Source organism: Benincasa hispida, unplaced genomic scaffold (assembly GCF_027475165.1).
Source record: "Benincasa hispida cultivar pf3 unplaced genomic scaffold, pf3_genome.v1.1 HicScf61, whole genome shotgun sequence".
In the NCBI taxonomy this organism is placed as follows: Eukaryota; Viridiplantae; Streptophyta; class Magnoliopsida; order Cucurbitales; family Cucurbitaceae; genus Benincasa; species Benincasa hispida.
In genome coordinates, this window is record NW_028326723.1 from 10,710 (window position 1) to 22,920 (window position 12,211).

The 12,211-nt window shown below is 34.6% G+C and overlaps 1 protein-coding gene across 1 annotated transcript; it reads left to right on the forward strand.

Annotated features, from left to right (window-relative positions):
• The first annotated feature begins 2,010 nt into the window (after positions 1–2,010).
• LOC150030075 (uncharacterized) lies at positions 2,011–3,115 on the forward strand. Its single transcript, XM_090310095.1, has 4 exons — positions 2,011–2,140; positions 2,470–2,586; positions 2,667–2,844; positions 2,953–3,115. Exons 1-4 carry the CDS (start codon positions 2,011–2,013, stop codon positions 3,113–3,115), a joined length of 588 nt encoding a protein of 195 aa, XP_090166221.1.
• Positions 3,116–12,211: the final 9,096 nt, after the last annotated feature.

Sequence of the window (12,211 nt, forward strand, 5' to 3'; positions counted from 1 at the left end):
TTTTTTTTATGAAAATATGTTATTTCTATTTACTTGACTTTACTATTTGTATTTACTTGACTTTACTACCAACGTGGCTGCTACTTACTTTCAACTAACACTCAAATTAATTTCACTCTTTAATTAATGAGGTTAAATTAATTTCACTCTTTAATAAATGCACCCAATTCTCTCCAATAACCACTTCTTTCTCCCTCTTCTATTTATAGATGACTTCCCACTCATACGTTTTATATTTCCACTGTCTTTCTCCACTATATTTCCAATGTCTTTTTCCACGTTTCATATTTCCATTGTTTTTCTCCACTAAAAAAGGTATGCTTTTGTTGGTTACTCTTTAGTTCAATTTTTTTTTGTTGGTTACTTCTTAGTTCAATTTATTTTATTTTATTTCTAATCTAAATATCATTATTTTATGCTTCTTGTGGGGTCCAAACTAATTGCACAAATCATTCCTAATTAGTTTGAGGAGGTTTGTTATTTTGAGGTTTAGAGTATCTCTTTTTTTAGGACTTATTTTTTTTTTTTTTTTTTGGAAATATGTTATTTGTTAATTGTTGGTCACATTTTTTTTTAAATACTAGTTCACAAATTTTTTTATTAATGGTTGGCGACATTATATTTTTTAATCTGATACTTCTCAAATTTTTTTATGAATTATGGGTGAAATAGTACTATTATGTAACTTTTTTTATCTAATAATAAATTCATTTCAATCAGTGAAAAATAATGAGGATCTCGCTCATTCATTTCAATGGGTGAAAAATAATGAGGATCTCACTCATGAGGACGATCTCGCTCATGAGGGGGATCTCGCTCATGAAGAGCGAGATCCTCATTGTTTTTTTACCTCCTCTGATACTTCTCAAATTTTTGATGAATTATGGGTGAAATAGTACTATTATATAATTTTATTTATCTAATAATACGTTCATTTCAATGGGTGAAAAACAATAAGGATCTCGCTCATGAGGAGGATCTCGCTCTTCACGAGCGAGATCCTTATTGTTTTTCACCTCCTCTGATACTTCTCAAATTTTTTATGAATTATGGGTGATATAGTACTGTTATGTAATTTTTTTTTTTATCTAATAATATGTTCATTTCAATTCTTTCTTTTTTTTTTTCAGCTTCAATAAGATCATATTCTATACATTTTGGTGTGTTATTATCAAGCTAGTTTCAGGATTAATTTTAGTATGTCTTACTATCGTTTCACAATCAAAATTGATTTTTTTTTAATTATGTAATTGTAATGAAACGATGGTTTAATATTATAACCAATGTTTAATTTCTGACAAATATAGTTTCTAATCGGTGACATAAGAATTAAAAAAATATTGCACACCAATATTCATACAATCGGTTCACCAAGTTTTGAAAATATGGAAAAATGCATTTTTTTTTCTATATACATCGTTTTAACACATCTTTCGGTGAAAATTTGTTGTCCTAGGAACTAGGATTATGACAAGTTTAGATTACTATAGGTACATTGGGCCCTTAAAAAAAAAACCCACTAAGCCCTTAAAAAGACTTAACTAAAATACCCTCAAACCTATCCTTAGGAAAAAAAAACCCACTAAGCCCTTGAAAACATGTGATTTTAGATTATTATAGGTACATTGGGAAATAACACCATAAATCTAAACTATAACCCAATATGCTCAATATCGACGCTTGACATCCTTTGCTATTCTTTCTTAATCATAAAACATAATCCGCCAAATACCTTACCCTTTCAGGAACAACTTGTGTATCCTTTTCCCTATAAAGATGGATACTATTGAAGACTTCTTTTCGATCATGACAATTATTTCGCACTCTCAAGTACAGTTATTCATAACATTAACCACGTTATTGAACAACTACCGAAGGATACAGAGACAACCGACATATGCTAGGCACTGCATTAGGCAGTTGACCTTCTTTCGCCTAATTTACGAAAGTGACTTGGCATGTCGTGAAAGCACCCAAATGGATAGACGTACCTTTACGATTTTATATAATATGCTATGGTCGACTGGTTGTTTAGAACCAACAAGATGTATTGACGTCGAAGAGATGGTTGTGATATTCCTACACATTCTTGCACACGATGTCAAGAATCGAGTGGTACACAGAAACTTTTCGAGGTCTGGTGAGACAGTTTCGAGATATTTCAACGCAGTTCTTAGGGCAGTGTTACAACTTCACACTGTTTTGTTAAGAAAACCAGAACCAATCACAAATACATGCACCGATGGAAGATGGAGGTAGTTTCAGGTACAAAAAGTACTCGGTTTTTTATATGAATACGTCATAAATATGCATGCAACGATAGATTTTTTTTAATTCATTCTGATCACTTGAGAGAAACATAATTGTCTAGGAGCGTTAGACGGCACATACATTAAAGTGAATTTAGTGTCGTCGATCGACTTCAATAGAGGACGAGAAAGGGAGAGATTGCCACAATCGTTCTTACAGTGTGTGATCAAAATGGGGAGTTCGTCTTCATTTTGCCAGGGTGGGAAGGGTCTGCAGCCAATTCAAGGGTTCTTAGGGATGCGGTTTCGCGACCGTACGGATTGAGGGTTCCAAAGGGTATTATAATAACTGTATACGTTATTTAAACATGCGTACCTGCCACAACACATATGCATGACATTCCGAAATGTGTACAGGATACTATTATCTATGTGATGTTGGATACCCCAACGCTGAAGGATTCTTGGCGCCGTACAGAGGGGAACTATACCATCTCTTCGATTGGCGTGGAGCAGGAAACGCACCGACAACTACAAGAGAATTTTTCAACATGAAACATTCTTCAGCAAGGAACGTTATCGAGCGAGCGTTTGGGTTGCTATAGGGGCGGTGGGCTATTCTTAGGGAAAAATCATTCTACCCAATACAAGTCCAATGTCGAACAATAACTGCATGTTGCCTTATTCACAACTTGATCACAAGGGAGATGGGAATTGGTGCAATGCTTGACGTGCCCGATGAGGAGAATTCTGCATCAGTTAGTCTTGATGAGGATCATATTCAATTTGTTGAATCATCAGAGGAATGGACCAAATTCAGGGATGACTTAGCGGTCGAAATATTTACTCAATGGCAAAGAGCCTGATTATTCAATGTTCATTGCTTACTTTTCTTTTACTATTGAATGGAATTTAATTATGGAACATTCCAAGTATTTCGTGAAAATGTTTTGTGCCAAGACTCTATGTGAACAAGTTAAATTAGAACATATAATTTCAGCAGTTTATCCTTTGTTTGTGCATGTGTTTAATATATAGCATCTTTTCATTCAACGAACATATGCATTTGGTGGAAACCGGTTGGAGGTCCGATAATGGGACGTTTCGATCAGGATACCTACAACACTTGGAGCGAATTCTACATGAGAAAGTGCCTGGGTGCGCACTGAATCAGAACACCATTGAGTGCAAGGTGAGGAGTTTGAAGAAATAATACAACACAGTATCGGAGATGTTAAATTAGTCGGGGTTCGGCTGGAATGAGAAGTTCAAATGTGTCCAGGTCGAGAGGGAGATTTTCGATCTTTGGGTTCGGGTAAGATTCTAGAAAAAAAATGTATGGATACGTGTTATAATATAAATATTAATAATGTGTATGTGTATCAATGCAGAGTCATCCCAATGTGAAGGGGATGTGGAACAAGCCATTCCCACATTATGATTATGATGACCTCTCCACCGTATTTGGGAAAGACAGAGCAGTAGGGCAATCAAGTGAGGACCTATACATGATGGCGACGAATGCATTCGGAGAGTTTGAAGATGAGATTCGACTTGGATCACAGGACTGTCACACCCTTGAGGTTCGCCAAACAGAATCACCATTAAATCAAGATGAAATAGATGAAAAGCTAGCAGAGCAATCTACAGGTAGAGCGAATGTACCTGCCGAGTCATCTCGAGGCAGTAAGAGGAAGAGGTCATCATTCCAAGTTGAAATGATCAACATCATGAGATCGACTGTTGAAATGTAGAGCATACACATGGGTAAACTTGCATCGTGGCAAAAGGAGAAGTATGAGTTGGAGTTCGGGCATCGGAAGGAAGTAGTAAATGCCATATACAACATTGATGGCCTAGATGAGGATGATCAGGTCACCCTTATTGACCTCGTTGTCACAGACATTCAGAAGACAATTTGCTTCCTTGCAGTACCAGAACGTGCACGGAAGAGGTATTGCCTCCGTTTACTAGGAAGAAACATGTAGACTAACGACACCCCTACATTTTGTTTATAGTTCTTTTGGATAACAGCAAATGGACAATGGACTGTCATGTCGAAAAGAATGATAACTTTTGCATACTTTAAAATATGTACTTTTTGTGTTTGTAAATATAACTAATATTATAAGTATCGAAAAGAACATATATTTTGTGAATTTTTTTTGGATATACATACAAACATTCAATATGAAACATATATACATTCAATATATATACAAACATTCAATATATATACATAAAATATACAATATACCAATTAATTGAGCAGCAATATGAAATATATTTTATTGGTATGTTTTACCGATTGAAGAAAATTAGAATTATTACAGTTTTTGAAATGAATATATGAAAAATAATCTATTATGTTCTATAAATTGAGAAAAAAAATTGAGATTGTCCAGTTTATGTCATAAATGATTTGAGAAAATACGTGTATATTTGAAAATTAATCAACAATAGCAAAGCATAAAACTAAAAAAATAAAAGAATGAAATAAAAAACAAACAGAAAAAAATATAACTAATCTCATTCACAAAAAAACTGCATCAGATCCTTCAACTCAACTCTGCACAACAAATACAGACAATAATTACCAACTCAACTCAACTCTGCATAACAAACAAAGACAATAATTATTAATGCAACTCAACTCTGCACATCAAACACATACAATAATTACCAACTCAACTCAACTCAACTCTACACAACAAACACAGACAATTTAACTCCCCAGATAATATAACTCTCCAGATAATAATTACTAACTCAACTCAACTCAACTCTCTACTTTTATCATATTCCAAACACACCCTAAATAAATAAATCGTTTATACATTACAATTACAAACTTCAAGACCCATGAGATTTAGGGCATCAACCCCAACAACCTTGACAAAAAAAGTTCGTTCTCAGGTCACTTTTTTTTGTATATTTAGTAATGTGGTAAGCTGGAAGGTTGCTCTATAATTAGTTGTTACTTTGTCTACTACTGAGTCAAAGTATATTCCAGTTGATGAAGCTATTAAAGAGGCAGTGTGATTGAAAAGAATAGTTAGTGAGTTGTTGTTGCAGGAGTTTATTTTTATCGTCCGTTGTGATAGCGAGGGGGTTATTCATCATGTAAAGAATCCATCTCATCACAAACAATTTAAGCATATCGATGTCAAATTTAATTTTATCAGAGAAGTTGTAGCTTAGAAAGATGTTGAATTGGTTAAGGTTCATACAATTGAGAATTTGTAAGATATGTTAACCAAGGTTCTTCCAGCTCATAGGTTTCTATACATGTTAGATGAGCTAAATATTAAATCTGGATGACAGGGAGATTAGAGAATCAACTTGGTGCCTTAAATAATCTTGTTATAAGAGAGATTTTTAGAAAATAACAAGTACTTTAAGTGAGTTTTTATTAGGGAAATTGTGGAATTGAAGGCCAAATGGAAATCTTGTAAATAAGGGCTGATGACATATTTGTAATTAAGTTAATCTTCTTCATTTTAGGGCTTCCAACGTGAGATTAAAGGGAAGAAAAAAAGTATGCTAGCCATAACACACTTTAGAGAGAGAAAGAAACTTCTACAGCAAACATTGATTAGAGAAAGAACTCGCCATCGGTGTGAGTCTCATTGTGAGTGGGGGGTAAGTGATTCGACGCCGAAAGGTCTCAGTTCAAGGTTCTGTTCAGCTTAAGTGTCCGTCAGCTTTGATCCATTCATATTTGTCAACATCTTTGTCGACATCCTCTATTGCATTCTTGTAAGACAATGGATCCTCAATATCTCTATCAACTACGATAGTCAGGGTTTCTATTAAACCCATATAATGAATAGGTGGGTTCGTGACCCTCTGACTACGTCAAGGCTCCCTTAACGTTTGAGGTGGATTTTGACCTACTAACGAACCAATTTCAAAAACTCTTGTTGAGGTGTTAGGCTCTTCAACAACTCTTATTGAAGGTTCAATAGTTTCAGTGGAAATTTCATTTAACACGATTTTACTGGGAGGCTTATGCTCCCTTAGGTGGTTCTCTTCTAAAAAGGCAACGTTTGTCGACACAAATAATTTATTATCCTTAAGATTGTAGAAGTAACCACCTCTCGTTCCTTTTGGGTAACCTACAAATAGGCAGAATTTTGAATGAGGTTCTAATGTCTTAGAATTTGCCTCAAGCAAATGAGCTAGGCAACCCCAGATCCTTAAATGACGTAAACTACTTTTACAACCATTCCATAACTCCAAAGGTCTTCCAATAACACTTTTGGAAGGAACGCAGTTCAAAATGTAAGCTACGGTCTATATTGCATAACCCTAAAACGAGGCAGGTAAGAAAGCATAACTCATCATAGACCGAACAATGTCCAACAGGGTTCGATTTCTCCTTTCTAATACACCATTATACTGAGGTGTACCAGGTGCCGAGAGTTGGGATACAATTCCATGTTTTATCAAATAGTCTTGGGATTTCAAATCTATATACTCTCCACCTTAATCAGATTGAAATGTTTTGATGGTTTTATTTAATACATTTTCAACTTCAGCCTTGTACTCCTTAAACTTTTCAAGGGCTTCAGACTTATGTTGCATTAAATAAATATACCCATATCTAGAACAATCATCAATAAAAATAATGAAATATTTGAACTCTCCTCTTGCCTTAACATTCATCAGACCACAGAGGTCTGAATGTACAAGTTCTAAGGGTTCTTTGGCCCTGTGACATTCTCCAGTAAAAGACCTTTTAGTCATTTTTCCTTTAAGGGATGACTCACATATAAGTAAAGAATTTTCTTCTAACTCACTTAGAAGTCTATTTTTTACCAGTCTCTTAATCATACTGAGATTTACATGTCCTAATTTTAGGTGCCAAAGATGGACATTTTCTTTAGGAGAAATTTTCTATCTATTTTGAGTTACCGCAGTTTTAAACAGTTCAATATTAAAGAAAACTTTAGTTGCTAACGGTCTTAGCACATAAAGATTATCTTCTAGCTTCGAAGAACAAATATCGATACCATTTTTGTAAATAAACACTCTTTTACAGAAAAATGTACAAAATAGTTTTGTTCAATTAAACACTTTACAGAAATTAAGTTCCTCATTGCATCAGGAATTACAGTACATTGTCCAAGAAAATATAACTTTTCTGTAAAGTAAGCTGGAGTCCTCCCACTACCCTAGCTGAGATGATGTGTCCAGTTCCAACATGCATCATCATTTCCCTAGCCTCCAGTTGCCACTAGGAACTAATTTCCTAAAATTAAAAACAAACGTGGTTAGTGGCACCTAAATCTATTATCCAGGCCGAATCATCATTCTCCACTAAACAAGTATCTAAAACAAGTAAATCACATTTATCTTGTTTGGCCTTCTTCTTTTCTGCCAAGTACTTGGAACAATTCCTCTTCCAATGTGCTTCCTGGTTGCAATGGAAATAGATTTCCTTTGAAATTTTGGCCTTCTTACCCTTTTGGGCAGCAGCTGATGGATTAGCTTTCCCCTTTCCACCTTTCTTCTTCTTCCACTTTTTGGTGTTGGAAGAAGACAACACAGACTTAGTTCCATAGGTCAAACTTTTAAAGAACTTTTTAGAGGAAGAGGCAACATTTTCCTCTCCGTAATGTTCCTTGGCTTTCATCAAAGATTAGAAATTCTACAGCTCGTTGAGCAAGGTCGTCAAGTTGTAGTCAATCATGTTCATAACAACATTGCTATAGAACTACGAGAAACTTACAGGTAAAGTTTTCAGGATAAAACTAACTTGACTGCCCTCATCAATGACAAACTCATTCATCTCCGACACATTAAAATGGACCATCATGTTTAGAACGTGTTCTCGAACAGATGCCCCTTCTTGTATATGGGCATTGAAGATGAATTTAAAAGCATCATGCCTGAGCTGAGCGGACAGTTGTCCCATTCGCCGCAGGAACTTCATGATCTCATGGATAGTGAGCATGGGCTCATGCTTCTTAGCCAAGACTTCATAAAGGCTTGCCAAGATATATGCTCGAGCCTTTTCATTTGCCCATGCCTAATGCTCGTATGCCTCTCGAATATTTCGAACGAAATTTTAAGCTAGTACTGGAGGGCATTTCTCCACCAAGACAAATCTTAGATCATCGATGATCAGAACTGTGTTAATCGTGTTTTTTTAAGTGATGTAATTATCGCTTGTTAATTTTTTGGCGGTGAGGATATTTAATGTAGCGAAAGTCATTCTGAAATTTGCTAAAACATACAATTTATTTATATTGGTATGCATGCATTACCCAGTTAAAAAATCAATTAGTTTAGCAAAATAATTTCGTACATCCTATGTGACATCTATTTTCCAATGATGTTTCAGTAAGGCAGGGTAAAAGCCACCATCGGTTATTATGCATGACAATGTTATTATGCATACAAACATATATTATAACACTTATATTATATGATACATGAGCATGCTATAAAAATAAATCATGTAACTATATATTATAATATTTATAATATAAATGATGCATGAATTATGCATAACCTATGATGGGATTTTACTATACAGCATACATTATGACATATCTAAATAAAATTATACCATACATCAAATGTATAATTTAAACAACAATTTATAGGCCGAGATTGGACTCCTAAGAAATTAATTAAATTAATATCAATTTTATATTAATTTAATTAATAGAAAAACTAACTATTACATCAAATGATGGCTTAATCAGTTCAAAATAGATGAACCGGACCTTGAACCGTATGAACTAGACTGCCCAAAACGCGAACCGCCGGCAAACCGAACTGTTAAACTACCAAACTTCACGAATTGTTCGTGAATCTCATGATGTTTCCATCTTGGAGCATTACAACACTGTGACATAGAATTGCAATTTTACGAAGAAAAAAAATTTCCGTCCGTCTCTTCGCAGCATTGCAATGTTAGGGCACAACGTTGCAACGCTACTATACAATCGCCTACTAGACAGTTGCGAATTCCTTCGTTTCTTCTCCAATTTGGGCCTTGTTTTCTCTAGAAAAACGTTGGGAACAACATGAGCGACTCAAACAACAAATTACAAACTTGATAGCTTTAATTAATGCCAAAACACCAAACCCTTACAAACCAATTTGTAAAAGATAAAACAATAAATCTATAGATCAATCTCGAAAACATCCATAAATCGCAAACCATTCAACATTAATCAACATGAACATAATTCATAATTCAACCACCATAGTCCGTAAATTAATTCTGGATAAATAAAATCGAGACCAAGAATCACCGCTCTGATACCAATTGAAAATAACCGTGAGGTCTACAATGGAAGCGGAATCGTTCCCAATTTTCAATGTTTCACAAAATTAAAATTTACATAACAAAAATTATGCATGAACAAGAATTTACAGTATGTTAAAACATAGGGAATTAGGGAAGAGAAAACAACTTATCTTAAAGAACAAGATCTTCATGAAATCCCTCAAACTGATCACGAACTCTCCTTGTACTGAAATCCCAAATAGAAAAAAAATCAAATGGTCACCATCATAAGAGAACCTCCTGTATTGTCTATAGGGGTTGAGAATTAGCAAGAGTGTGTGAGCATTGCTATATTTTGGGAAGAGGGAGAACAATTCAGAGGAAGGAGAAAAAAAATTGCAGAAAGGCAAATTTCGTTGGGAGAGTCAATTCCTGTAATTTTCTGTGAAGATGATGAATATCGTGAAAACGGAACAACTCACTCCCCACACACGTCTGATTGAGAGAAAAGAGTGAGAGAAAATTACAACTCATTCCTAAATTAATTTAAAAATAATTTTAAAAATTATATAATAACCACCTTATCATATAATATATATTAAACTATATGATATATCAAATATAACACATAATCTATAGTTTTTATATTGTATCAAATACAATATAATCTATAGTTTATATTTCTCTTAATAATGCATGGTATTTAATATAAATCCAATTCATATTAAATTTAATTATATGAATCTCATTCATACAATTAATATTTGAATCATATTCAAATATTTAAGTCCTCTCAAAATAAATTTTATATTATATTGTATTAATTATATCACATATAATTAATTCCTTCACATAATTTGAACAATTCAAATTAATCCAAAATTAATTCTCAATAGTCCTTATTAAGTTACAGAGGAGACCTTATGAACCTGTAGAATGAAGCTCCAATGGTACTCGGATAATTAATTAAACTCCTTTAATTAAATTATCCAACATTCATTAACTATCGATCACCCCACCAAAGACCAGCCGTTGCACTCTTCACACTACAGATATATTTCTCCTGTCAATAGCGCAATGACCCTTCACAAATTGCTCGTAATTATAATTGGACTAAAATTACCATTTTGCCTCTTGTGGTTACATCTAACTCCTTAAATACCACTTATCCTCTAATGAATAATAAGTCATAGTCCAACTATGACCAAACCCCTCTCAGGCCAAGGGAAGGTGTGACACCATATTGTTCAAGCACCGGAATCAGCCCTTAAAGGAGCAATTTATCTACTTACCCCGATATTAGGGAAGGAGTGAATTCCATCTTGTGCAGTTGTGTTCCCAGCTCCTTAATCAAACGAATCCTCAAAATGGTAGGCCTATTGAGTCGGCGATCTGGCTACTCTCACCCATACAAATCAAAGGACCGCCTTCATAGGCAAGAGTTCACAACTCACTCATGATTCATGTCATGTAACCTATGGTGAAATGTAAATCTCTATTATTAACAGCATTATATAATGAGACTATTCATTTCATGATTTGGTCTTATACAAAGCCCTCTCTATAGAACAGCCCTGCTCACATGTCTCTACATGAATGATTAGGATCAGATCATTTGTAGCACTTTACAATAATTATAACATCTACAAAGCGGGTCGTATTCATAGTGTGACCAGGATAAGGTATCCAGCCTTATCCAGCTACTACAGGTCATTTAGGTTATCACTTAAACATGATCCACTTGTATGTTTCTACATACATGTTTAAGCTACAGAAGATAACCTCAGATGTTAGTTTATTGATTTTGTAGGTTAATGCTACTAAATGTCGAATAAAATGCCTCATATTTTATTAAATAAATAAATCGTTTGTACATTACAATTACAAATAACATGACCCATGAAATTTAGGGCATCAACCCCAACAACCTTGATAGAAGAAGTTCATTATCAGGTCTATTTGGTAATGTGGTCAGCTGGAAGGTTGCTCTACAATCAGTTGTTACTTTGTTTACTACTAAGTTAGAATATATTCTAGTTGGTGAAACTATTAAAAAGAATAATTGGTGAGTTGTTGTCGCAAAAGTTTATTCTTATCGTCCGTTGTGATAGCGAGGGGGCTATTCATCATGTGAAGAATCCATCTCATCACGAACAGTCTAAGCATCAGAGAAGTTGTTGGTTGAACTAGTCAAGGTTCATAGAGTATTTGTAAGATATGTTAACCAAGGTTCTTCCATCTCATAGGTTTAAATACCTGTTGGATGAGCTAAATATTAAATCTGATAGATAGGGAGATTAGAGAATCCACTTGGTGTCTTAAATTAGGGAGATTTGTAGACTTAAATATTCCTGTTATAGGGGAGATTTGTAGAAAATAACAAGTATTTTAAGTGGGTTTTTATTGGAGAAATTGTGGAATTGAAGGCCTAATGGCAATCTTGTAAACGAGGGTTGATGACATATTTGTAATTAACTTTAGGGCTTCCAACATGAGACTAAAGGAAAAGAAAGAGGTATGGCAGCCATAACACACTTTAGGGAGAGACAGAAACTTATGCAGCAAACATTGATTAGAGAAAGAACTCACCGTCGGTGTGAGTCTCGTTGTGAGTGGGTCATTGATTCGACGCCGGAAGGTTCTGTTCGGTGTGAGTGTCCGATCTATAGAGGGGGAGTTTCTTTCAGCGCGTGGGTTCCTGACTCATGATAGGTAA

Excerpts from the sequence above, each read along its gene's own strand:
- LOC150030075 (XM_090310095.1), top strand. The coding sequence starts at position 2,011 with ATGCTATGGTCGACTGGTTGTTTAGAACCAACAAGATGTATTGACGTC. Across the intron at positions 2,141-2,469 it reads CAGAAACTTTTCGAGGTCTG|TGTGTGATCAAAATGGGGAG; the intron begins GTGAGACAGTTT and ends TCGTTCTTACAG. Across the intron at positions 2,845-2,952 it reads GTTATCGAGCGAGCGTTTGG|GGAGATGGGAATTGGTGCAA; the intron begins GTTGCTATAGGG and ends CTTGATCACAAG.